Here is a 24568-nt window from a genome sequence, read left to right on the forward strand (position 1 = left end):
AGCAAACAGATGCTTCACACTTCTAACTGAGGCATTAGTGCCCATGTAGTACCTGTAGATAGTGTCTCTTCCTAAAGCCATGGATGATATAAATGGCCTGGTAGAGGACATAGGAAAGGGTAAAAAGAAGTCATGATTGTTTGAAGCAGGTCATTATCAATTTTTAATTTGGTTTTAGCAGTGCAGTGCCTGGTAAGCCTGGAATTTCCGTGAGCTCAGGTGTGTGAGTCAGTGCTGCAGTTTTGAGTAAGGTCCTGAGAGTCCTTTTAGCGTACTGTGAAAATAAAGTGTCAGAAACACATTCATATAGAGATGCATGAAACAGACTGAAATGATGGTGTATGAAATAGTTTATGTCTTAAAGATGCTTTTGGTTTCTGTCTCAGGTGTTAGAAGATAATGACTATGGTCGTGCAGTGGACTGGTGGGGATTAGGAGTGGTCATGTATGAGATGATGTGTGGAAGATTACCCTTCTACAACCAAGATCATGAGAAACTATTTGAACTGATATTAATGGAGGACATAAAATTTCCAAGAACTCTATCTGCAGATGCAAAATCGTTACTATCAGGCCTACTGATAAAGGATCCAAATAAGCGGTAAGTGAAATCAATTGGCTATACAGGCATAATAAATGCTCTAATTGTGCTGGGTAATGTAAAAATAGGTAATGTGGTGCTTGGCCTTCCTGGCTGAAGAAGCTGTCAATCACAGGAAAAGGTTGTACACAGATCTACAGTCTCAGATTTCCATTTTTTAAGTCCAGCAGCGATTTACAACATGAATTGAACCAGCAAAAGGAAGAAAAGCTTGTGGAAGACAAACTTTTTAAATCATTCACAGCAAACACAGGGATCTCTTCAGGTTAAGAACAAATACTAAGAACAAAGGGAAAGATCTCAATTGTTTTTCCCAGTATAACTTAACCCTGAGTTCACTGCAGTGTCTCATGGGGATTGTAGCACTTGTTTCTGGTGATGGCAATGGCAGGAGAGGTGCATAGGCAGCCACAGCTACATTTATTAGGGCACATAAATAAATCACATATTAGACCATTAAACTAATAATTTGTTGAAGAATACAACTGGGGTGAAATTTAAAGGGAGCAGTTTAAAAGCAAGTGTCACCCAGCTGCTGTCTGTGCCCTTTTGTGGTGGGCTTTTCCCTCTGGGATAGTTGCCCAGGAGAGCCACTTTCCAGTGGCTCCAGTACTGGACCAGCAGTGTCCAGTCTTCCATGGCTCTAAAATCTCTGACTTTGTAAATCAGTGGGATTCATCTGTAGGTACCTTTCCCCCCCACAATATCTTTGTCATTCTTGTGAGTCTCTTGGCATGTTTTTGGGGCAGCAGATTTTGTCTGCCTCTCTTCTCTAGTCCTCCTTCAGCCACTGCTTGTTCTCAAGAAGTTTTGAGTAGTGGGCATTGCCTGCAGGCACTCAGGGCAGGACTGGTTGTGTTTCTCCAAGGGATTTGCCTGAATGCAGCCAAATGCATCAGGCAGGACAGAGCAAGTGGTCAGCTTGTCTGCTCCAGCTCAACTTACTGTATGCAGGAAAAGCAATCTGTGACCAGCCAGCCAAATACAGGCAGAGCAGAGTAAAACTATGTTTCTGTAGCAACTCCTAATGCTTTTTAACCTCCAAACAATCTGACCCATCAAATATATTAACCTTTAGAATTGGAAAGATGCTTCTTTGTAATTAATCTTTGCAGACAGTAATGTTTATTACAGACTTATATTTAGAAGCTTATTTATATTCAAGTTCTTGTGCTAGCTAATGCCAAATAGGGGAGGAACACAGAGATTAACACAACTCAGCCTATTTGTGAGCAGCTAGAAGATATTGAGAGAAGTCTGGAGACTGAAGGCTAACTGCCATCTTTTGCCAAGATGTAGAGAATTTTACAATGAGTAGTTGAGAAACAAGGAGGAATACAGCTTGAAAATTAGAATAACTTGACACTCAGTTATTGCAAGACTGACGTAGTAGTCCAGAATATTTTTGAAATTTGGCAGCAGGGTAATACCAAAACAGACTTTTTTCTTGGTTGTGGAAATTATTCCTCCATACAATAAATGCTTTAGAAAGAAATTTATCTTAAATGCTTTCCTTTAGAATTTGCCTTTATATCTTTAGCAGTTCTTTTTAATGAAACACACGCTGTTTTTGTCACTCTTCTTGTTAACATTTAGCACGTATGGTCTGCTTATTTAGTTAAGAGTAGCTTTTTTCCTGCTGCATTTTCCTTCTGTTAGGGCAATCTCTGGGAGAAGTTAGATGAGAGCTGAGCAGTCCTGAAAGTCAATGTGCTGTGGAGAAGGACAGTGGTTCCCATCCCTGGATGTGCAATTATTTCTCAACCAACAGCAGCAGCTGAATGGAGCTCACTCAGCTTGTCAAGTTGAAGTGGACTTGCTAATGCAACAAAAAATGGCCAGTTCTTTCTTCTATTCTCACACCAGGATTAGGCTTTCTCTAGGTTAGGGAGCTGATTCTGCTCACAGTCATCAAGTGGGAATGATGCTGTAGATACAAGTGACAGAAAAGAGGTATGGGCAGGACACTCCTCTTTTGGCAGCAGTGACCACTTCTGTGAGCTCAATCCACCTTGGGCAAGTTCACCCAAAGTAGGTGAAATCCACTTCCTAAGATGATTTACCAGACAGAGTCTGGCTTTGGCAAGCTATGGACCACAGTGAGCAGTGTGGTTATTTACAATGGCCTTTAAATAACCTTCTCAGCAGGCCTACAATTTATTAATTTATACTAATTGACTCAGATTGAGACTATTTTATGGTAATTGGTTAATTGTTACAACACCCAGATGCAACAGCAGTGAGCACTGTATAAAAATGATGCACAAGTCATTACTGATTCAGTGCCTGGCACGTCTTTGGCAAAATTTTATATCAGTATTATTGGGTTGGTTTGGGTTTTAATAGTGCCAAGACATTAGCTAGGCTTTCAAGCAAACTAAACTTAAGTAAGTTTTTAAAATTAATGAATTACTAAAAATAATAGTTGGAATAATCAAAAAGAACAGACCATGGCATGGGTACTCCCACTACCACGAATTCCCTTGAGATTGCCAGAATTCATATTAAACAGGTGAAATTTTCATATTAACTGGGTGAGAATTGTTCCCAGATAGGCAAAAAGAAATGGTCACTTTTCCATAACAATAACAAACCATAACAATAACTTGATCTCCCTATAAAAGTTTAATATGTGGTTTTTTTCCCCCACTCTCCTTAGACTTGGTGGAGGCCCAGATGATGCAAAGGAAATCATGCGTCATAGTTTCTTTGCTGGAGTAAACTGGCAAGATGTATATGATAAAAAGGTATGTCTTTATATGCCATTGAATAATCTGGCTTCTGCAACGTGGTTTCAATAATAGTCATAGACTGCTATTCTCTGCAGTTAGTAACTTTTTTTCTTTGCAACTTTTTTGTGTTAATACAAATGAATAATTATTCTGAACAAGGTGTACTTACCTAATCTTTGTGTTTTCAGTAAAAATTTGTCAGTTCACCAGAAGTAAATTTTGCAAACCAACCTAAACCTTTTATTATGTAAATGTCCAAATTTTTTCCTTTTCTTTTTTCTTCCTGGGCTTTTAAGAGAAAAATACATGTATGACTCAAGATAAAGTGAAAAATGTAATATCCTGAATTGTCATTTTATTTCTGCCTTCTAGTGAAAAGTTGTTTTATGAAAAAGGGAAATTAAGTGATCATAAAAAACTCGGAGCGAAAGTCTACTTTCTGATTGTTTGTGTATAAGTAAAAACCTTTTTCAAACTTAAAGAGATATCTAAGAAAATTAAAATAGTGTTAAAACACTAAGCCAAAACAGCTTGTGGAGAAAGCAAGTGCTGGAAATTCAACTGGAAAAGTTTTCTCCAAACCCAGTCCTGTTCCTGTATTGATCAACACTTTGAGAATGATTTTAGAAAATGAATTTATCTTACTTGGGAGTGAAACTCAATTCAGCTTCAGTTGTTTTATATACAGAAACTGATTTTATCTCAGTATTTCTGTAAGAATTTACTTGTTGCTATAAACCCTTTCTATTTTGATAAAGACTTTTCTTTTTTCCCCAACTGTTCTACATTGTTAATCTGTCAGTTGAGCTGTGTAATTTTAAAAGATAGTTTTTTCTCCTTTTTTTTTTTTTGCTTTGTTCAAATAAAAGGAAAATGGAAGACATACGACTGAGCAGAATATGTTTATGCTACAATGTCAATGATACAAACTGTTTTTTCAGTTGTTGTTGAACTGGAATTTGAAAAATGTGTGGTTGTTGGTGTGGTAACTTCTCTGACAAATACCGGAATTGAAATGAAAGCCTGTATATGACGATACAAAATATGGTATTCTGAAATTACTTGATACAAGTGTGATTTTTCCCTGGCAGTATCACAAGGTTTCAAAAAACTCTACAATAAATAATTAGAGCAAGTGTATTAATCAGGTTACTTTATGAGCTCAACCACTGGTTGGTTATGTAAGGACATTGTAGAGAAGCACTGTGAGGATAAAATATAAATATACAAGTTGAGGACCTTTCTAGAGTGAAAAAAAAAAAACCCATTGAAATCAATAAGCTTGCAATGTGGTAGGAATGGGTGAGGAAAAAAAAAGCTGTTACATTATTCTTGCTTCCTTGAAAAACATTTCTTAATTATCTTACATTAGAAATAGAACTTTCAATTCTACACTGTATTCAGCATCTTATTTATTTAAGAATATATAGATACTGTTAATTGCTTGTGCTTTGATTCTTTCCAAATGAGCATTGGAAATGTGTTTCAGTCAAGATCTTTTTTTTAGCTATTAAAATAAAAGGAGGCATTTTGCAGATTAAAAAGATATATTTAATTATATAAAAATATATAAATGCTAGCACTTTGCTTTTATGCTTGTGGAAGTGGATATGACTTATTGGAGTATTATAACTAGAGAAACTCTAGTCATTCTTTGTTTACTGTGGACGCAGTTGCTTTGAGAAACTAAATTTGCCAGTGAAATACCAACTGAATTTCCTCAGTTGAACAGTTCACTTCAAGGATCATAGGAATTGCTTTTGTGCAGTATTAGCACATAGTGTGTCCTTTATGGAAAAACAAGTAATGAAAATGACTTCTGACAGTGTGCTTTTCTGTTTAATTAAAAATAGTTTTGTTCCTATTTGTTCCTTACAAAGCTGTTTGCCTGGTTAAAATATCCAGTTGTTCCTTCTGCACACCCAGTCTTACACTCTGCAGACTTCAGAGCTGTGCTCTGAAATATAATCCTCAAACATAATAATAAGGTTAATGAACTTTCATCAAGTATCTTCCTTAGACTGCTTACATGAATATTTTTGAGGTATTTTGGTATTCTAAAATAACTTGGAGAATCAAATAAATTTGATTTTTAAATAGGTTTATTCTATGCTTGCTTCTGTTGCTGTTTGTTTTTGGATGTAGAGTCTTCAGCAGTAGGGTCACTTGATGAAATTGATAGTGGATATAATTATTTGCATAGTAAAAATATTTCACAGTAATTTTGCCTGAGTTTTAAGCACCATGGCACTGTAATTTTCTGGCTGCATTTCAGGAGTGTGTTTCTGTTAGAAATGAAAGAACTGAAGTTCACTCTCAGAGTAATAGAAACCAAAAAATCATGTGTATTCTGAATAGTTGTTGGGTGATAGTTTTGTACATGTGCACACTGTGCTACTGTGCCTCTAATTTTATCTTTTTACTATGTTATCACTTTCCTGGTGTGATTAGAAACAGAATTACATATCTCTAAACTATTTCATGCATTTCATGTGACAGACCACAGCTCTGTCAGGTCAAACGGATCCAAACAGTCCAATGGAATTATTAGGTTTCAGATACTGCTAACTAGTTAACCTTATTTGGTACTACATAATGATAAAAAAATATTGTATGGCACACTGGAGCAGAGAAGGTCGTTGCCTTTAAATGAAAAATGTATAGTAGTTAGCATTTGTGATCTGATGTATTTATTTTTGGCAGAAAAATCATGAGGGCATATGAAAGAGAGCAGCCTGTGCCAGGTTCTTCCTGAGATCATCTCAGCCCTGATGAGTTTTTATCTCTCTGCCTGACTATGAGATATTGAATAGTTTGGCAAACTCCGAAGACTTCAAAAGCCCATGTACTAAATAAAATACTTGTTTTATTTTTAGGTAGAATCAGGAAGCTGTTTGAAATTTCTCTGTTTCTCATGTAAGAATTGCTTTATTTTTATTTGGATAGCAGACATACACTAAAGTTGTCACATGTTCTGTTTAGGGTCTTTCACTGAATAAAAAGCACATGGGCATTACTTAAAAGGTTGAAATTTGGGTATGTGTTCAGGCTTGCAGGTTGAAGCACTCAGCTTCATGGCAGAGGAGGTCCAGACCTTTTAGTGAAGCCTGGTTTTCCACCTGCATAGAATATGGATGAAAGAGGAGAGAAACCATGTGGAAATTTGGGCTGAAACATGTTCTGATTTGTGGTAAAACCTCTGATTGTCCCTGAAGAAAATTAGGAAGTGCCAGCAAATGAGTCTATTGGTGTTGGGAAGGGAGCAGGGACAAGTGGCAGCAGTGGTTGAAGCAGGAGGCCTGGCTTTGATGCAGGAGGTGCTTTTGGAGGTGCCTGTCCCACTGTGAAGGCAGTGACTTTCAGCAGGAAGTCTGACATCTGCAAGAAGCTGTTCCTCACCCTTCAGCTGTGGCTGTCTTGGTTTACTCAAGACACAAATCCAGCAAATGATGAAATCCCATGATCCAAGGCCTGGGTTCAGGCCTGGCAAAATCTGCAGTATAACTATGATCTTAAATGTACATTTAACTACTTCTGTGTATCAGGTTGTAAAGGGAAAAGGTGGGAGGTAAATAGGAAAGTACCACCATTTGGTTTTAGGTAACAAACCATTTGGTTTGTTGCTATTTGAATCATACTATTTTCATACAATTATCTGCACTGCCACAAAACCTGCAGAAGTTTCCCTTCTTGGTTGCTTTTGTGTTATTGCCATGTGAAGTTGTAAAAAGATCATACAACATCTAACCAGTCTGATACTTCCATTGTGTTTCCACTGATACCTTAAACTCTATGGGCAGACCTAGATGTTGATTGCCACCCTTCTCCCAGCTGCTTGAATTTACAGGGAGGAGAGTATACATAAGTGTGTCTGATTCTGAAACTTATGTTGCTGGGGGTTTGTGGTTTCCCTCTGTCATGGTAACAGGATTACATCACTTGGAAAACAGTTTATCCATGGGTAGACCTCTCTGATGAAGCCAGTTTTCCTGTGGACTTATGTCCTTCCACCACTGAAATTCCAGCTCCTTCTCCTCCCCCTGCCCAGGACCACCACATGCAGGGTCCATGGGGTATTCCCAATTCCCAGCTGTGCTGTGGCTGCTGGCTGTGCAGCAAGCTGCCTTCGGGGCCATGTATGGCTAGGAACCAGTCCCTGCAGGAATGCTGCTGGCCATCTTGAAGCTCAACTCAAATTACCTTCTTTCCCCCAGGTAGAAACTCTAGTTTGAGGGCATGGACAGGTATTGCACAACTCAGCTGCAGTCTGTTGGTTGATGGGATTGTTACAGTAGTGGAATGGCCTGGAGTTGTGTCAGGGGAGGTTTAGGTTGGATATAAGGCAAAGGTTCTTCACCCAGAAGTGGTTGGGCCCTGGAACAGGCTCCCCAGGGACGTGGCCACAGCACCAGCCTGGCAGAGCTCAAGAAGTGTTTGGATAATGTTCTCAGGCACAGGGTGTGATTCTTTGGAATGGTGTGGTGCAGGGCTGGGACTTGTATGTGATGATCTTTATGGGTCTCCTCCAACTCAACATAATCTATGATTCTCTGAAAATTCCCTTTAAATTAAAAGGAGAAGAAAGATCAAATAGATGTTCTTAAGCATCGTACTTTTCATTTGGCAGATTGAGTGTATCACGGTTATTTTGAGGTAGCTTCAGCCACGTCATATGCAGCACTAAGACAAGTGATTCCTGGTAAATTATCTTTGAGCAAGTAGTGCTCGTATTTTCTCTCATACTGAAGTATTTATATAGTTGTTCACTAAGTGTGAGAAAGTTCAAGGTGTAGAATCAAGCCTGTACATTTCAGTGTACCTACAACAGTCAAATACTGTGCCTGCCCCTTTCCTTCCTCTAGGAGATGGGTGTCAAATTTTCCAGGACTTGAACTGTGGAAAAACCGTGGTATTTCTCACACACTGCTCTTGATGGATGCCAAATGGAAATGCCATTCACTGGAGATAATGAAGACACTAAGAATTTGATATTGCTTCTGCTGTCATTTCTAACATCAAGCCTTTGAAATGGCCAGGGCAGATTCAGCTTGACAGATGGATATGAAATTGGATTTTTGTCTTGAACACAAACTCTTAAAGTCAACTTAACTCACACTGAGTTTAGACTTTTATTTCTTTATTTGTACAGACACATGCATATCTATGCATATGTGTGTGTAATGCATAAACCCAGAAAATTTGTATTTCTGCTCCGTAGAGTAGATTGTCAGGAGGTGCAGTTCCCTGGTTGGAGCATTTTTCTGAACTGAGACCACTAAAGAAAATTATCCCATACTAAAGTCTGGCAACTGGGACCAAGCAGTGCAATTCTCTTGCAGACTGACTAGGCCTGTCCTTAACAAAGGTTTATCTTACTCCTTTTGGACACAGGTTACTCGATGTGCCTTCTGGTGCTCACATCTCTCTTGGACTTCTGATTTCTCATACCAGAAATGAGGAATAGCTGTGTCAATAGCATGTGGATACTATTCCTTGTGTACCAGATGTGAAATGTTTCTGGCTGTAAAGTGGCATCTTCATATTGTGGTCATCAGAGCAGCTGTTGATGTTGGGTGTTTTAATCTTTATCATTAAACCTCAGCTTCAGTCTTCCTTGGGATGTATGTGGAAGCTTCTGGAGTGTCACTCTAAGTGTTTATCTCTGCAGCGTTTGCACCTTATTTGTCTGTCTAATGGTTTCAGCTGAAATTTGTGAGCATTTTGCTTTCAGTTTTTAAATAAAGTTGACAACTAATGGACAAAGGAGGCACCCTTCCAGAAAGATGATTGCCAGGAATTTACTTGGGGAAGGCAGGTGTGCCTTTGCTGTCAGCCCAGGAGTTTGGAGTGGGATGTCCACAAGACTTTAGCCCCAGTTGGTTTGGTGTAGGTGAGGTAGAACTGATGGACAGGAGCAATCCCCAGTTCTCTGTCCACACAGCTGTGTGAGAGGTGGAGGTGATACTGTGAGGGACGGAGGCAAAGAGTATGGAAAGACTGAAGAAACCTTTCTGCTACTTCTGTTCAGCTGTATCTGTGCTTCTTAGCCTCAGCTACTGCTTCCACTTTTCCAAAGGTTTTAGGGGATGGTTGGTGTACATAAGGGCACAGCCTGGGTAAAACCCAGTGTATGTTCTTGTGGAGAGCCACATGGCTGGAGAGTTTGTTTTTGCAGTCAGTGAAGTTTCCAAATGGCTTTAACGTCCAGGATATGAAAGATACAGCTGTAAGATAGATGAATCCTAAAACACCATTGACATAAATTTGCATCAGGTCCCTCCCTTTTAATTACAGCCTGGAGTTTCATGGTTTCAACTTGTTTCACTTCCCCAGACAGCTGAACTTCTGTCATCACTGCAATTTTCACCAGCTGATTTATTGGTTCTTATTGATACAGAGTTTTCTAGTAAGCCTAGCTGCTGAGCACTGAATTGGAGCACCAGCTTAATGAGTTTTGTTGTAATGGTGCTTTCCATACCTGATTAAAATTACTGTAATTATTTGTTCCTTGAGAGTCACTTAGCACTGTTGTTCTCTTCCTAAAATAATGTTATCAAAGTATTTTCCATAACCATTACTATTTCAGGTAGTTGGAGAGAACAAGGGAATGATTTAAAGTTGTAGTGAGGCTTGTTTATTTCAGTGGATTAAAAAAAAAAAAAAAAAGTAATAAATCCCTGGATAAACCAGTAGTAAGCCTGTAAGTTTTTGTCATCTAATGCATTTTCCTTTTCCTCTCCAGCAGCACATCCATACACTATATGACTACCTATAATGATCTTACCTTGCCATACCTTTTGTGTTTCATTAAATACTTCAACCTGACTCACAGTTGTTATAGACTGTGAAGTGAGGGTTCACTTTCTCTTTGCAAAGCCATTGTAGCATGAAAGGTCTCAGGTGTACTTCACAGCAGGAGTAGTTTGTTCAACTGCAAATGTGTGCTGCAACATTGAAAAGACATTGCTTCTTGTCCTTGACTTGAGAAAAAAGAAAATTTTCCCTAAGCTTGTGTTGAAAATGAAAAGTTTTATTTTTTTATGATATGACATTCTCTGTTTCTGACCAGTAAAAAGCTTTCCAATCAGGGAAATAGTAAAATTGTTATAAACCAGTTATCTTATAATTTTTTTCATACTGAATTTATTGCTGAAATCTGTGAAAGTGTCTTTTTTAAAGGATGTGATGGACACTTGGCTTTGACTAGAATACATGACTTGGCTTTTGTGTAGGCTTTGTTTGTTTGTTTATTTATTGTTTGTGTGCATGTTTTTTTGTTTGGTTTGGGTTTTTGGTTTTTTACTGTGTTTTTTGGTGGGTGTTTCTGGGGTTTTTTTGGGTTTTTTGAATGTTCTTTTCTCAGATAGGAAAACGAGAATAAAATGGCGATGTGGGATGTTACACTGGAATAAATCTGTTTTTAGGAAATGTGTGGCTGCATTGCTGGAGAGATGTACAGCTTTGAAAATCTGCTTTAATAGCGCAGAATTGTTTGGGATAGCCTGGCTGCATATAAAAATACTTTTCAAAAAGTGAAGGAATCTGTGCAATAAAATAGTTTGTTTATAAACATTGGATGTAACTTGTTTTATATCTGGAAAATACTTCTGATGTTGTGTTTATATATGTTAGCTCCTTAAGGATTTATTCTACAATGCCCTGAACTTTTATGTCAAAATACCTCTCTGCTGTTGTGTGTTTTTCATTCAGGACAATGTAAGGGAAAGCTGAACTAAGTTTTGTAAAAGTATCAATCAGATTTATTGTACTCTGTTAAGTATATGAAGTGATAGATTTGGTTTTGCTTAATAACTGCTTGCACTATAACTGGAGATCTGGATCGGATGAAATCAGTCTCGCTGTGTACAGATCATCTGTGCATCTAGTGCATAGAACTTGGGAAAATGAGAGAGTTAGCAGCAGTTCCTCCTTTGCTGTGAAGCAAATGACTTGCTGTGGGGCAAGTTAATTGTTTGGTGTTAGTGTTCTGGAGCTGAGGAGAGAGAGAATGTAAAACTGGTGAAAACCCCATGCAAGGTGATAATATCAGTGAGCCAGGATATAACCTGTTGTATTGAAAGGAAAATCAATTACATTTATTCTCAGGGCATGTTTTACATTGCATATGAGGAGATAGCACCAAAGGGCTCCTAGGTACAAGCAAGAACATTATCACATCACACACACATAATTTGCAGTGTCATACATACAAAACTGCTGTATTGTTTTTGGACTGGCAGCATGCAATGTGATATTCCATTGTCAGTCTGCCTTCCAGTAAAAATTGATCAGCAGTTCTTTTGATAGAGAAGATGGATAGTGAAGCTGGTTCAAAAGAGGGGCAAGGGAGTCCTGCCTGCAGGCTGAGAGTGGCTACCAGTGATTTGCTGTTGGGAAATCCCATACTGTGCTGTGAAAGCAGTAGGCAGGTTTAGATAAGCAACTCCCTTAAACCTGAATTGGCTTTTTTTCAAATATAAAATTTATTTTCATATCATGTAATATCTTTCAGTGATAAGTTCAGCTGAAGGCCTTCCCACTAAAAATAAAACTCCAAACCATACTTATTATACTCTCTGTGTAGTCTTTTTCTTCTTAGCTGTTTATACCACCCAGTTGTGGTGAAGTATCTTGAGATGCCTTTGCCTGACAGCTATGTGGGTAATTAAATTGGCCTGAAGAAATTCTAGGTAATTGGCTTTATGCAGCTCAATTAATCTGCAAGTCATGTGAGAGTGATACTTGGAATTTAGCTTTGTTGTGCTATTGATTGGATTCTGAACTGGTATTTTTGGGATTGACTCATATGGGTCTTATCTCTTACTGGAAGTTAGAAACTCAGCTGCCTCTCCACAGACCTAGTTGTTTGATTTGGGGTGTAGCTTTGATGTTTAGTAATTTTGTTTTTTTCTTGGTGCCTTTCAGCTTGTACCTCCTTTTAAACCTCAAGTGACATCTGAGACAGACACCAGGTATTTTGATGAAGAATTTACAGCTCAGACTATTACAATAACACCGCCTGAAAAATGTAAGTCAGAAATGATGCATAAGCATGATGTAACAATACTGTTTATAATAAAGCAGTGTGTAAGGTTTTTTCTGTTTGAACAGAAAAGCCGTTCTCAGTGTTACTAATAAAAGTCCTTGTGTGGAAGTGTGTAAGACTAACTCTCAATGACAGCTTTATTTTGAAGATGCAATACTTACAAAGCGTAAAATATTAGCTCACTCTGAGTTGAATTTTAGGGGCATTTTTGGTGTGGGCATTTTTGTGTTGATTTTGTTTGGAGTTTTTTAATTTGTTTGTTGATTTGGAGTTTTGTTTGTTTGTTTTTAAATAAAAGAAGACACTGGCTTCAAGTGGTTACTGGTTGGCAGTCAAGGTCACAGTTCAGCAAAGTAATTGGAACACAGACCCTTTTTTAAGCATGTGGACAGTGCTGGTGTCTTCAGTGGGCTGTGTAGCTTTAGTAAGATGGATATATTTTGAAATACTTTGAAGCAATGATTTGAAAAAAATCAATTACTTGAAAATTAAATATCCTATCAAGTCCCGTGCTTCAACAGAGTCTTAAAGAGGGTGTTAATGTTGATGGCACTGGACCTCACAAAATTTCTTTGTTTGTGTGAATGTGATGTCACCGTGGTTTGTGTTTTTGTCATGTTGTGTTACACACAAGAATCATGATCTGATCAGCCTAGCCCAGGCTTTACAGTTACTTACCAAGCCAGAGCAGTTAAAATCTTGGTCCTGAGTTCTTAAAGAATTTTCTTTCTTTTTGTTTTGTTTGTTTCTTTATATTGGAGGCTGAGAAAGGAGGATCACAAAAGTAAAGGCTTAGTTATGGTTGCTTAACCTTTCATAAAGCAATCTCATTTTCTGATGTTTTAGGACTCCCAGGTTAGCTGCAGTTTTCTGTTCATATATAGATCTAGAGTATTTACTTGATTTTGCATTTTTAGTGTCTGAACTCAATCACAGAAACATAGAGTTGTTTGCATTGGAACAGACTTTAAAGTTCATCTGATTCCAATCCTTCTGCCTTGGGCAGGGGCACCTTCCACTAGACCATATTGCTCACAGTCCATCATTTAAGCGATTTTAAGTCTTTCTGCTGTGAAAAAACCCCTTTCTTCTCCTGTCTATCTTAATAAGAATTTGTTCACGTTTTAACAAAAAAATTTTACTAATATTCAGATTAACTTGGGTTCTGTTGATTCGATATTAGACCAGGATTAACTCTAGTTTTTATGTGTAGAATATATGAAAATGCAAAAGACAAAAAATTCTGAAAGGCTGCATATAAATACATTGTTAGAATAACAGTCTCCACAGGAGTCTTTAAGAATAAGCACTGTTAAAAAGCCATGTGAGGAATGCATATCCAAATTCTCAGAGTTAGGTAACATCTGGTGCCTGCTTTCCATTGGCACTGGAGGAATTATGTAAATAAAAATATTTATGAATTTGGCTTATTCCGTATTTCTTCTTATCCCAGTAAATACTGTAAAAATAAATAGTTTACTAAAAATAATAGCTAAGAATTGAAACACATAGAACCTGTGTGAATTGTTCATCTTGTAGCTGTTTTTGCTTTTAACTCCCTTTGAAATGGAGGAATATTTAAATATATCTACAGTAAAACTATAATTTCCTGAGCTCAGCTCAAGAAATAATGGAAACTGGCTGCCTCAATTGGCACTCGGCTTCTGTGCTGCCAGAAGCTGGGTGTGCTGGCATGTTTGGATTAGCCTAGAAGGGGTAGTTGTGATTAAGTTCTCAGGTGATAGTCAGAATAAAATGGACCAAACAGTCAACCTGAAATAAATAGTGACTTTTGGACATGCTGTCCTTTCAGTGAGTATCATCCTGCTGTGTGAACATAGGCTTACATGCTTAACTGAAGTTTTACTTTAACTTGAGCCTTTAACCTCTGCATTGAATCCTGAAAGATGTACTGCATATCAGGTGAATAATACAGTTTAATTGCAAATATACTGATGTTTTTAACTTCTTCCTTAACACAGATGACGAGGATGGTATGGACTGCATGGATAATGAGAGGCGGCCGCATTTCCCCCAGTTTTCCTACTCTGCAAGTGGACGAGAATAACTTTTTTGTTCTGCTGCTTCACTGTCATCTTAGGTTTATCAGTGAAAATGATTCCTGAACATCACCACCAGTACTAGATACTACTAAGATAGCAGGGGCACTTTCAGAGACCATTCCAAATTGAACAAGTTTCTTTCCCAAACCTACCTAAAATCTGTTCTGGTTTTGCATGACATATGAGATTCTCTCTACTCCGCTCTCCTGCTGTTGCTGCTGCCCACAGTCTCAGTATAATAGCAACATCAAGAAGTTACTAACAGTTTCTTTGAAGGTAAATGACTTGACTTCAGCATTGTACACTTTGTGAACAAGTAGTCATCTATTTTTCCTCACAGTGGAGGCTAAACAAAAGCTGTGTTGGTCCAGCTTATCTTCTTCCAGAAGATGAATCAAAATTGTAATTAGTCTAAACAGACTAGGCGATAACATTTTCTTGCATCTGTTTGTGCTGGTTAGAATGAGGAAACGTAGAGGTGGTGATGTACATATGCAAGGTTTCTGTTAGGCATATCATTACTTGAAGCAGGTCTCTGTCATTAACATCTGGCTGGAATTTGTTTGGGAAATGTTTGAGAGAAGGACTTAAATTGTTGATATATATAAATATATATATATATATTATTTTTTAATTACTGTTGGATACTACAGAAGAAGCAGAAGGGCTGGGCTCACCCAGCCTGCCACTTAGAACTTCCAGGTTCATGTGCAATCATGGAGAACTGAACATTATACATGCAAGAAATGAAGGCATAAAAGCAGCAGTTGAAGTTGTTCAAGGGGTTTTATAATTTGCACCAGATAACATCTTTTTCATGCTTTTCTCTTTCATGATATGCATCACCTCTGATGGCTGAAGAATGTAGACAGGCATAATGGTATTGCTTTTCACCAAAATGTGTGCACCAAGGTAAACAGGTGTTTGCCTTACTTGTTTTTATTTTGAGTTTGTGAATTAGCTTCCTCTCCAGGTGTTTAACTCCCAATTTTTTTTTTTTTTTGGTTATACTGCGGTAGTATTTATTTTTAGAGATAAGGTTTGTATATGTCATGTTTGCAAATGCTGCTACATCTTAGAACAGGCTTATAGCAGTTAATTTTGTAATATATGGAAGGACTGTACAAGCTGAAGGGAATAATGCACTTTTCTCCCATGTGGAAATTTTAACAAGGCTCTGAAATTGTACATACTGCTTAGAACCAGATTTTTGTGAATGAAATACTGTCTTTTAACAGTTTGGCAGTGGAGGTGGGGATTTCCAGCCTCATGTGCCAAAGGGTTAAAAGTGGACAGACAAAAAAGCTACATCTTGTGCTGCATTTAGAATAAACATAATGTAAGAGCCTGACAGCACAAGAGAAAATGTCTGTTCTATATGAAGGAATTGCATTTGAACAACGAGATCACAGTGATTACAAGAAAAGCACTTTATTTTAACAATTAAAATAGTAAATTTCTGGGATCAGCTGTTCTCAAGGAAGATTTGCCCTCAACCAAAAGAGTTCTGAAACCCAGGAGGTTATGTGTAACCGTGGTACCTGATTGACTGAATTTCAAACATCACAACAAACGCTCCACTGGTAGGGAAACGTCTTTCCATTTCCGAAGATCTGTATCTAACAGAACATGTGCATAAACTTTAGCTTTGATCTTCAGCAATGATAATCTTAATAATAAACCCTTTGGTGCTAGGAGTTGGGGTGTGACGCGGCGCAGTGACAGAGTGCGTGCACCCTTGCAGGTGACATCGGGAACCCCCAACTCCGTGGGATTATCATTGGAAGTATCTCTGTGTTCAGCTCTTGTTAGCTCCCACAAAGACTGTGATATTGCAGAGTATTCCTGGTTGCGTTGTGTGAGTGAGTAGATGAGTCTGAGAGATGTTCCTACACAGATGCCTTAGCCTCTTGATGTGGAAAGTTGAGTGCCCAAGCATGAAACCCACTGCTGGCAGTGCATGTGCTGGGATGGTCAAGGGGTAGATGGGCATTTTAGCAAGGCAGCTAAAGACGCAGAGTAATTTAGACAATTTTTCATGTTTCATGTTTTATCTTTAGTAACGGATGGATAATCAGATAGAAATATATCATGATGTATATTCTAACTGCATAGGATTTCATTATGTCACCCTGTAACACTAAAGATGTGTAGATGTTGTCCCTGTGCAGAGAGAGAGGAGAGCAGCAAATGCATTGCAGGTCTGTCCTGGACTGGTGGTGTAGAGGTGTCTACACTGACACAGTGAGTGAGTGACTGAAATAACCAAGTACTTAACAGACGGGCATTAATTAGTTCTCTGCAAAGGTCTTATACTCACAGACTGAAACTATGGTGATTCAAAATCTGTGTTACATGCCTGTGTTTTCTCCCCTATGTTTTCAGCTTGTAATAGCAATAAGTTTCTTGGCACAGGGTACCTCCAGCCAGTGGCCAACTGGCTGTGGCGCTGGCCAGCAGCTCTTCATGGCAGTGACGCTCTGTGCTTTGCTCTCCGTTGCGTAGCCAGGTAGTGTGCAATTTGCAGGAGGGGCCTGGTAGTGAACTATTTGTAAACCTTTTAAGACATCACTTTGCATTGCATTGTCTGCCTTCTGAAATGTCAGTGATCCAGTTTATGATGCAGAGAGTCAGCAGCCACCTTGTGCTGCCCAGGCCTAGGGGATTCTGTCTTACCAGTGTTAGATGACAGAGAAATGGACAAGCAGTGCTGAGAGAAACTTTCAAAGCTCTTCTTTTGCTGTCTGCAGTTGTGGTTGGATTTGGACAGGAGATGGTGGCTGGTTGTCTTGGTGAGCCTTTTGAGCACAGTACATTTCAGACCTTGACTCCAGCTTGTACTGACTTCCATGACATACAGTATGCCCTCTTGTACTGCAGCCATCTTGGAGGAAATAGGTCAATTCTGTTTGGATTTTGGCAGTTTTGCACACAGCTTCACTTTCCACACTAATCCATCTTCCAGTACATTCCTGTTGCTTAAAGAACATTTATTCCGGTGTTGTTTTACCTTTTTTTTTTCCATCTTTACTTGTGGCTTCTTAAAGCTGACTGTTCTTGCAGGGGCCATGTGCTTCTCCTAGAGTACAAAAGTAAGGTCTTTCCTTACTAACTGCAGGGTCTATATATTACACCTCAATGTACACACTTTGCTGCTACTGTTTGTACTGTCTACAGTAGAATTTCCTTATCTTGCTCCTGGTAGTGCATTACAGGCAAGCATGAAATGTAAAGTATTTATTTAAATAAAAACCTCTAAATTGGTAATTGAATTACCTCCCTGTAGCTTTAGAGTTTGTGACATTTCTTGACCTTGCTAGTTCTTTCATTAGATCCATGCAAGATCTAGTCATATGGTTAAGGATATTAAGCAGACACGACTACGAACCCAAGAAACCGTATTACTGTTGGTCATACTTAAACTGTTTATTTCCTTAAGTATATGACCCACAAGGATGTGAAATAACTACAAGAAACTGTTTTTGTACACTGTACATCCTTAGTATTTTTACACGTATATGATAGGGATGCACATTATTTTCCTTCGTACAGACAGCTTAAATAAAGCACTATGTCAATCTGCTACTTCTGTGTTTTTTAATGCTAATTTGTTCTGGAGGATTGTAAATATATATATATATATATGTTCAAGCTTGCCACAGAGGACGTATTTTTTTATATCTGCACATTACTATTAAATATCTTAGAGGATAAAATTCTTAAGTTGTCCTGTGTCAGAGAAAGAAAAATGGAAATGAGAAGGCTATATTGCAGATTACAAAAGATTTCTCAAGTTTTGGGTTAAATATTTACTTCATATTTTAAAGTAATTTTATATAGGTTAGATGTTTCAATCCTGAAATGCACAAAGAATTTACTTAATTTCTTCTTACAAGAAAATGTACATCATTATTTTTTTATCACTGTATATATAATGATCTGTGCATGTTTAGTTACAAGTTTTATTTGCTGTGAAGTCCAAGTGATAACTGTAACTCGCTGTGACATATTTCAGATACTGGGTGAAGTTTCAGCTTGTAAATGATTAAGTTACAGTACTGTCAAAAAAAAGTTTTTATGACTAAGCAAAATGTATCTGTGCTTTGGACTGAGGCTGTTTCCATACAGGTGGTTCCTGTTAACTCTTTGAGATGTATGTCGCTTATAAAAGTAAATTTGGGTTACACTTTTGAAGATATGCTCCTATCAGAACATCCACCATTTAAGTGATTTTCAGCTGATGAAATTCTTGGCCTCATATCCCACAGCTAGACGATGTTTGGGCAAGGAGAGGGAAGAAAGGGAAGGTGGGATTTGCAGGGCACTGCAGAATGGGACTCTTTGAAGCCCACAGGCTGGTCCAGGGCTGTTTGAACCAGCCAGTCTGGAGGGCTGAGTGTCCCTAAAGCAGTGGGTCATCTGGGTTTTCTGACAGGTTTTCTGTTCTCTGACGTGAATGCTTCTCAGGAATAGAGGTGCTTCATCCAGGTCTCAGGTTTTTTCCTTTCTTTTTTTCCTCCTTTTTTTTCCCTCCACCACCTTGTAATAGGAAAGAGCATCAGGGAGACAGCCATCCATTAGTTCAGCAGTATCAGGATGTCAGTGACCAGGACAAAACTGCAGCAGTGACAGGACTACCTGGTTAGGCTGCATCCCATGGTGTGGAATCATGTTCTGTGTGCTGACCTGGATTTGACGATCGGGTCTGATACTTGTAAAATTTGTAAAACCAAGGATTTAGTGCTTAAGTATAAGCAGGGGAAGGTGGGGAGGGATATGAGACAGGTAGGCCTGGTGCTGTAATGAGTTATTAATTGCTACAAAGAAGAGTAACTGCTGCAGGGGAAGTTATTCCTTGTGGACTCCCAGCAAGACAATAGTTGCACCTATGCCTGGGATGAGTATGAAAAACCCACTTTGAGCTATATATACTGGCAGCCCAGGACCCTTTATTGAAATCAGACTCGTACATGCATGTGGGTGGCTGGCAGTGGGGCCCTGCATGTGGCCACCAGAAGCCACCTGGTAGGTGAGGCAAGTCCAGAAAGGTTGAGGGTCCCAGTGTGCTCTAGGGTCTCAGTGAAGCCTAAGCGTCAGGAATAGGTGCCCGAGTTCCTTTGCACACGTAGCCTATAGGCACTGTCTCCTATTTAAACACAGATTTATGCTGTGGAATAATAAAAAATAAATGTTGAAGTTTGCATTTCCTATATTTATAAATGTATATTCTTAACTGTTGTAACCATCTATAAAGTAGTGACACTTAAAAAGCTATCAGCCTGACTACTGTGAAAAATTCTGAGTTTGACTAGAGAGGGCTTTCCTTCAGCAGCCTTTCTTCTCCCTAAAGACCTGAGGCCTTTCTCAGCACACACAGTGTCATATCTGTGAAGTTGTTCAGGGAGGTGATCAGATGTGTTTGGCAGTTTTATATGGCAGGAAATTGAAATAGGGAGGAAAAATCACTTTGATGTTAGGGCTGTACCACTAATAATTCTTAAAATATAAGGGAAGGAAGGATTGTGTTCCACACACAATGATAATTTATTGCATGTGTTGTTACTCTTATTTTTGTTATGTTTTCCGTGTTCATGCTGGCTGAAGTAGCTTTATTGCTGGGGAACTGTTCTTTGCGCTTTTTTCACCCCCTTTACCAACTATATTGAAAAAAATAGATGTAGAAACTTTTCTCTTGTGTGTGTAGCTTATCCTACACTAGATAGCAAAATATTCAGATAAATTCTTTCTAAAACAGTTGGGTATTTGAAAAGTAACCTTGGAAAACATGAGTGCACAGTTAACCAGAAAAAAGCCCTCCACCTGCATCCTCCAAATGTTCTGAGTTCAATAATTTGAAGCCAAGTTCAGCTGGTGCCCTGAATATGTGCTGGTGGAAAAGCCCAGTTTCACCACTTCAGTGTGGAGCCCATCACCTCTTGTAATGGCTCCTCTGTAATAACCAAGGGCCTTTCTCTTAAAGGCCTTGTTCAGTGAATGTTTTAAAGGGGAACCTGACCCATGGAAATTCCTCCACATTAGGTGGAATATTTCTCCATCTTCTTATGCTTTTCTGATTAGTAAGTAGTTGTCAGGGCTCTCACTTTTTATATCAAAGTGACAAATGTCCTGTTGAATAAAGTTCCCAGGTATATTCCGGTACTGAGTTTGTAAAAAGGAGGGCAGTGTACATGTGCAGCACTTGCAATCAGCCCCCTTCTCCCTCCTCCCCCTGCACATGCTTTCCCTTGAATTCAGAAGGACAGAACAAGGAACCTAGAGAACCTATGAGGTTTATTGATATTTCAGTCTGTAAATAATATAGACATGTATGTTCAATTATGAAAATAGATAAAAACATTTTATAAACATTGTACAAATTATTGACATCCACACCACATAATAGCTGTTAAAACTGGCTTGCAAGCCTGGTCTTTTCAGAAAAGTCTCAGCTGTTGTCCTAGAAAGTTTGGTAGGCTGGTAAGGCTTCAAAATATTTGTGATTCTGTAGTTAAAACCAAATAGAAACCAGCTGAAATGAGCTAGCAAGTGTGCCTCTTTTCTACAGAGGTGTCTTTGGGTGAGCCTCAGACAAGTTTCAGCCAGGTGCAGAGCAGACCTGAAAGATAAAAGGAAGAGATGGGTAGTCTGTATGGCAGTGCCTGTGTTTCTCATTTGTGTCACGTCAGCCTGCAGGCAAGTTCTCAGAAGAGAAATAAAAACTGGTTAAGACTGCAGTAAGGCAGAGTAAACAAGCACAGTTTCAAAGCCTGCACTTCCTGTGCGCCTGCTGTCCTCACCTCTTTCTAAGCTCAGAAGTCTTAGAGGTAGCAAGAACAAGAGACATCTGATTTCTGAAAAACAGGATCTCCATGAGCTTTTGACATGGCTCCTGTTTAGCAGTAAATAAGTGAGCTCTTGTTTTGGGGCACGTCTAAGATCCTGCCCCTTGTCCCTTCCAAGAAGAAGGTGGCAGGGTTTTGCCAGAGGGTGTTTACTGTGCAGTGTTCAGCGTGTGTCTGGGGTGGGCAGCTGTAGCAAAAACAGGAAACTGTTGCCTTGGTGCCAGTAGGAAACCTCTGTTGGGAAGGCTAATTCACAGTTTTGAAGCTCTTGCATAGCTGTTGTTTGTGCTTCCTCGGTAGCACTTAAGGACTGAATTGAGCAAGACATCAAACTATTGGAGCTGGGGGAGCTACCTCGAATTAAGTCACTGCAGTACTAAAAATTGAATTTAAGAGATGTACATGACCTCAGAAATAAAAATAAACTTTCTACTTTGGCTGGTTTTGCATTAGAAGACTGAAGGGTTTTGTTTTTTTTTTCCTTTCTCCCTTGGTTTGTTAGGCTGAATAAAAGAAAATTCATGAAGCTGCAGTTCATTAAAGAATGAAAAACAGTAACATGGTGGTTTTTTCCCCCAAAATACATGCACCAGCATCAACTGCTACAGCTGTGTTTGCGAACAGTGCAAGGAACTATGCCAATGGAAAGCCTTGGGGCTTAAATTCCATGTCAGTGCCTGGGTAGTGACAACCAGAGGAAACACTGCACTCTGTGGTGCAGTGACCCTCAGCATTAGAATATGGGCAGAACCCCAAAAACTGAACTCCTGAAGAAGTTGAACTCCTGGAAGTTTCTGTTGTGGGTGTCCTTCCACATCACAATTACCCAGTGCTAATGCTTTGTGAGCTGCAGAACCTCAGCTTGATTGATGAAGTGGGCAAATCTCCTGACTCCAGCCTGGCCTGAACCTCTTCACAAAGCAAGCACCAATCCTGTCAGAATCTCTGTACTGCACTGTCTCAGGGCCCAAGTATTACAGCTGTCATTTAAGGTGTGCTGTTCTCTAACAAAAGGGGCACAGCTGTCACTGTCACATTCAGGTAATTGATAAACGAGTTGGTTACTGGACAATTAGGGGTAGGGGCCTTTCCAGTCTTAGTTTCTCCTCCTCCCAAGAATATTTTGGTTTTCAGTGCATAGAACGCTGCAGCACACAGTGGTGCACTCCCTTCTTACCCCAGTGGTATCTGCTTTAACAGGCTGGTTGGGTATTACATGTACAAATTGGAAGGGTCTGTAGGAGGGAAACCGCAGATGCCTGACTGGTTTATTTTATTGCTGCCAGCTATACTGGGAGGAGGGAAGAGCAACTGACTTCCTGTTTGATTAGAAAGCACTCAGGTGGCTTCAGTGCCTCAATCCTCCATTGCATTGCTGTAAAACCCAAGGTGGAACTCTCAGGAGGGCCAGGCTCAACTCCTCAGCTGGTGCCCAGCTTTGTCCAGTAGCCAGACACTGGATGGGATGTACAGGAGTCCCACAGCTGCAGATGCACAAACGCTGAGGAGCTGAATACTTGAAGCCTCATGTCAGGGCAGTCAGACATCAAACAGAGGTCTATCTTTATCCCTTCCTGTCATGGTTTAACTTGCATCACTTCTGATTAAACTCCATCCAAGCAGAAGTGAAGATTTTCATCTGCTTAAAAAAACCCCACAACAACATCCACCAACCCCATCTGTGGACTGTCACTGGCTGTTACAAACACCTGGCACAGGCACCATCTTTGTGCAGTAAGACAAAAGCTCTCTCCTAATAACAAAAGCAATCTTCAGGTCTCCTGAGGTTGAGGGCCAAGTAAGGATCAGCTTGAATCACTTTTGACAGCAGAGATGGATTTTGCTGGAAATAAGGCTCCCGCTTCTATAATACATAATAAAAAATAAAAAGCAAACAGGGCACTTGGACACACTGCTGCATTAATCCCTAGGACCTCACTGAAAATTCCTGCTGACACAAGAAAGGAAAGGAAACCTCTGCTCTAGAACAGCTAATTCTGACAGTGCCTCCCGCTGAGTGACTGGGGCGAGGATGGGAGCCAGGCACGGGTGAGTGTACTTTAACTTCCTTTTAGAAGAAGGGTGATCAGCTCACAGACACGCTCACTGTGACAGAGACATCTGTAAGGAGGGAGGAGAGAGCTTTAGCGGCTCAGCCATACCGAGAGCACAGGGAGAGTGTGGATTCCTGGCCAGGGGGAGGCTGGCTTGCAGGAGGAGATCTTCATGGGGAAGTCAGAGCAGCAGCACAGGATGACAGCCCTCGCTGGAAGTAATCCTCAAGGTCCAAATCCTACCCGTCTGTGCTCTCACTGGCTCAGCTGGCCAGCAACCCCTTCTGGCAGCTGGGGTCTGTGAGGGGATTATCCACCAGGACAAATACTTATTTCTGTCAAACTGATGGACACCAAGGCAGATCCTGCAAGAGAGGCATCCCAGCTCTCACAAATACACTCATGCCTGATGGGGGGTGCTGAAGTTTCCAGCAATCTCTGTCCATATGTTTGTTTGCTTTCTGAGCACATTTATTTAGTATTCTGTATTTCATACCTATGTAGGAGGGCAATTAAATATCTCTTATCCTCCCTCCTGCCTTAGGGTGAGTTCCAATATACAAGAGACTTTCAAAGGTAAAAATTCCAAACCTGAGTGTTCCAAAAACTTTCAAATTGAGAGGTGTAAATCCCATAATTAAAATTTGATTACCTTTACCAGGTCCTGAATATGCTCATGTAGCCTGTAAAGGAATGCAGCATTCAGCAGGACCAGGTACTTCTTTTATGATTTCTTTTCCTTCACTTTAAAACCCTGAATTTTCCTTACAGTGTCAAATGAGTTTTCCAAGAAAAACAGGCTCTCAACACACCAGAATGTAGCTGAATTTAAAGACTTTTTTTTCCTTTCTGTTTTTTTTTTTCCCCATACAACAAACATGTAACACTAGAAATAAAAACTACAGTGGAAGTAACATGACTTTTGAAAACAAATCTTATCAAGGCTTAGGGCTTGTTAGGGTTTGTTGGCTAGGTCAGCTAGATTCAAGTAAATGATGCAATTTTAAATTCTTTACAAGTTCAGTAACTAGTATAAGGCAGTAGGAACAGCTATAGCTATGCTGCACTACTGTAACTCAGACAGCACGCTCCCAATACAAATATCTACATAATATTTCTTTCAATGTGACACTAACTGTTATGATTTATTACAAAACCAATTGCAGCCTTTCTGAAGAGATAGGGATGATTCAAGCTTCCTCAGATAGGAAATACTGGACGCAACAAAAC

At 39.4% G+C, this 24568-nt stretch overlaps 2 protein-coding genes across 4 annotated transcripts in view; one reads left to right on the forward strand and one right to left on the reverse strand.

The window, feature by feature from the left end:
- Positions 1–21733, forward strand: part of AKT3 (AKT serine/threonine kinase 3) — a 150191-nt gene extending 128458 nt beyond the window's left edge. Inside the window, exons 11-14 of the mRNA XM_053937280.1 lie at positions 387–601; positions 3261–3348; positions 12259–12361; positions 14362–21733. Coding sequence (XP_053793255.1) covers positions 387–601; positions 3261–3348; positions 12259–12361; positions 14362–14447 — 492 coding nt within the window. The 3' untranslated portion in view covers positions 14448–21733. The remainder of the gene's footprint in view (positions 1–386; positions 602–3260; positions 3349–12258; positions 12362–14361) is intronic.
- SDCCAG8 (SHH signaling and ciliogenesis regulator SDCCAG8) overlaps positions 20717–24568 on the reverse strand; it is a 104045-nt gene continuing 100193 nt past the window's right edge. For all 3 annotated transcript variants that reach the window (XM_053937279.1, XM_053937277.1, XM_053937276.1), the window contains exon 19: positions 20717–21058. The gene's annotated coding sequence lies outside the window, so the exon portion shown is untranslated. The remainder of the gene's footprint in view (positions 21059–24568) is intronic.

This window comes from Vidua chalybeata, chromosome 3, assembly GCF_026979565.1.
Source record: "Vidua chalybeata isolate OUT-0048 chromosome 3, bVidCha1 merged haplotype, whole genome shotgun sequence".
Taxonomy (NCBI): Eukaryota; Metazoa; Chordata; class Aves; order Passeriformes; family Viduidae; genus Vidua; species Vidua chalybeata.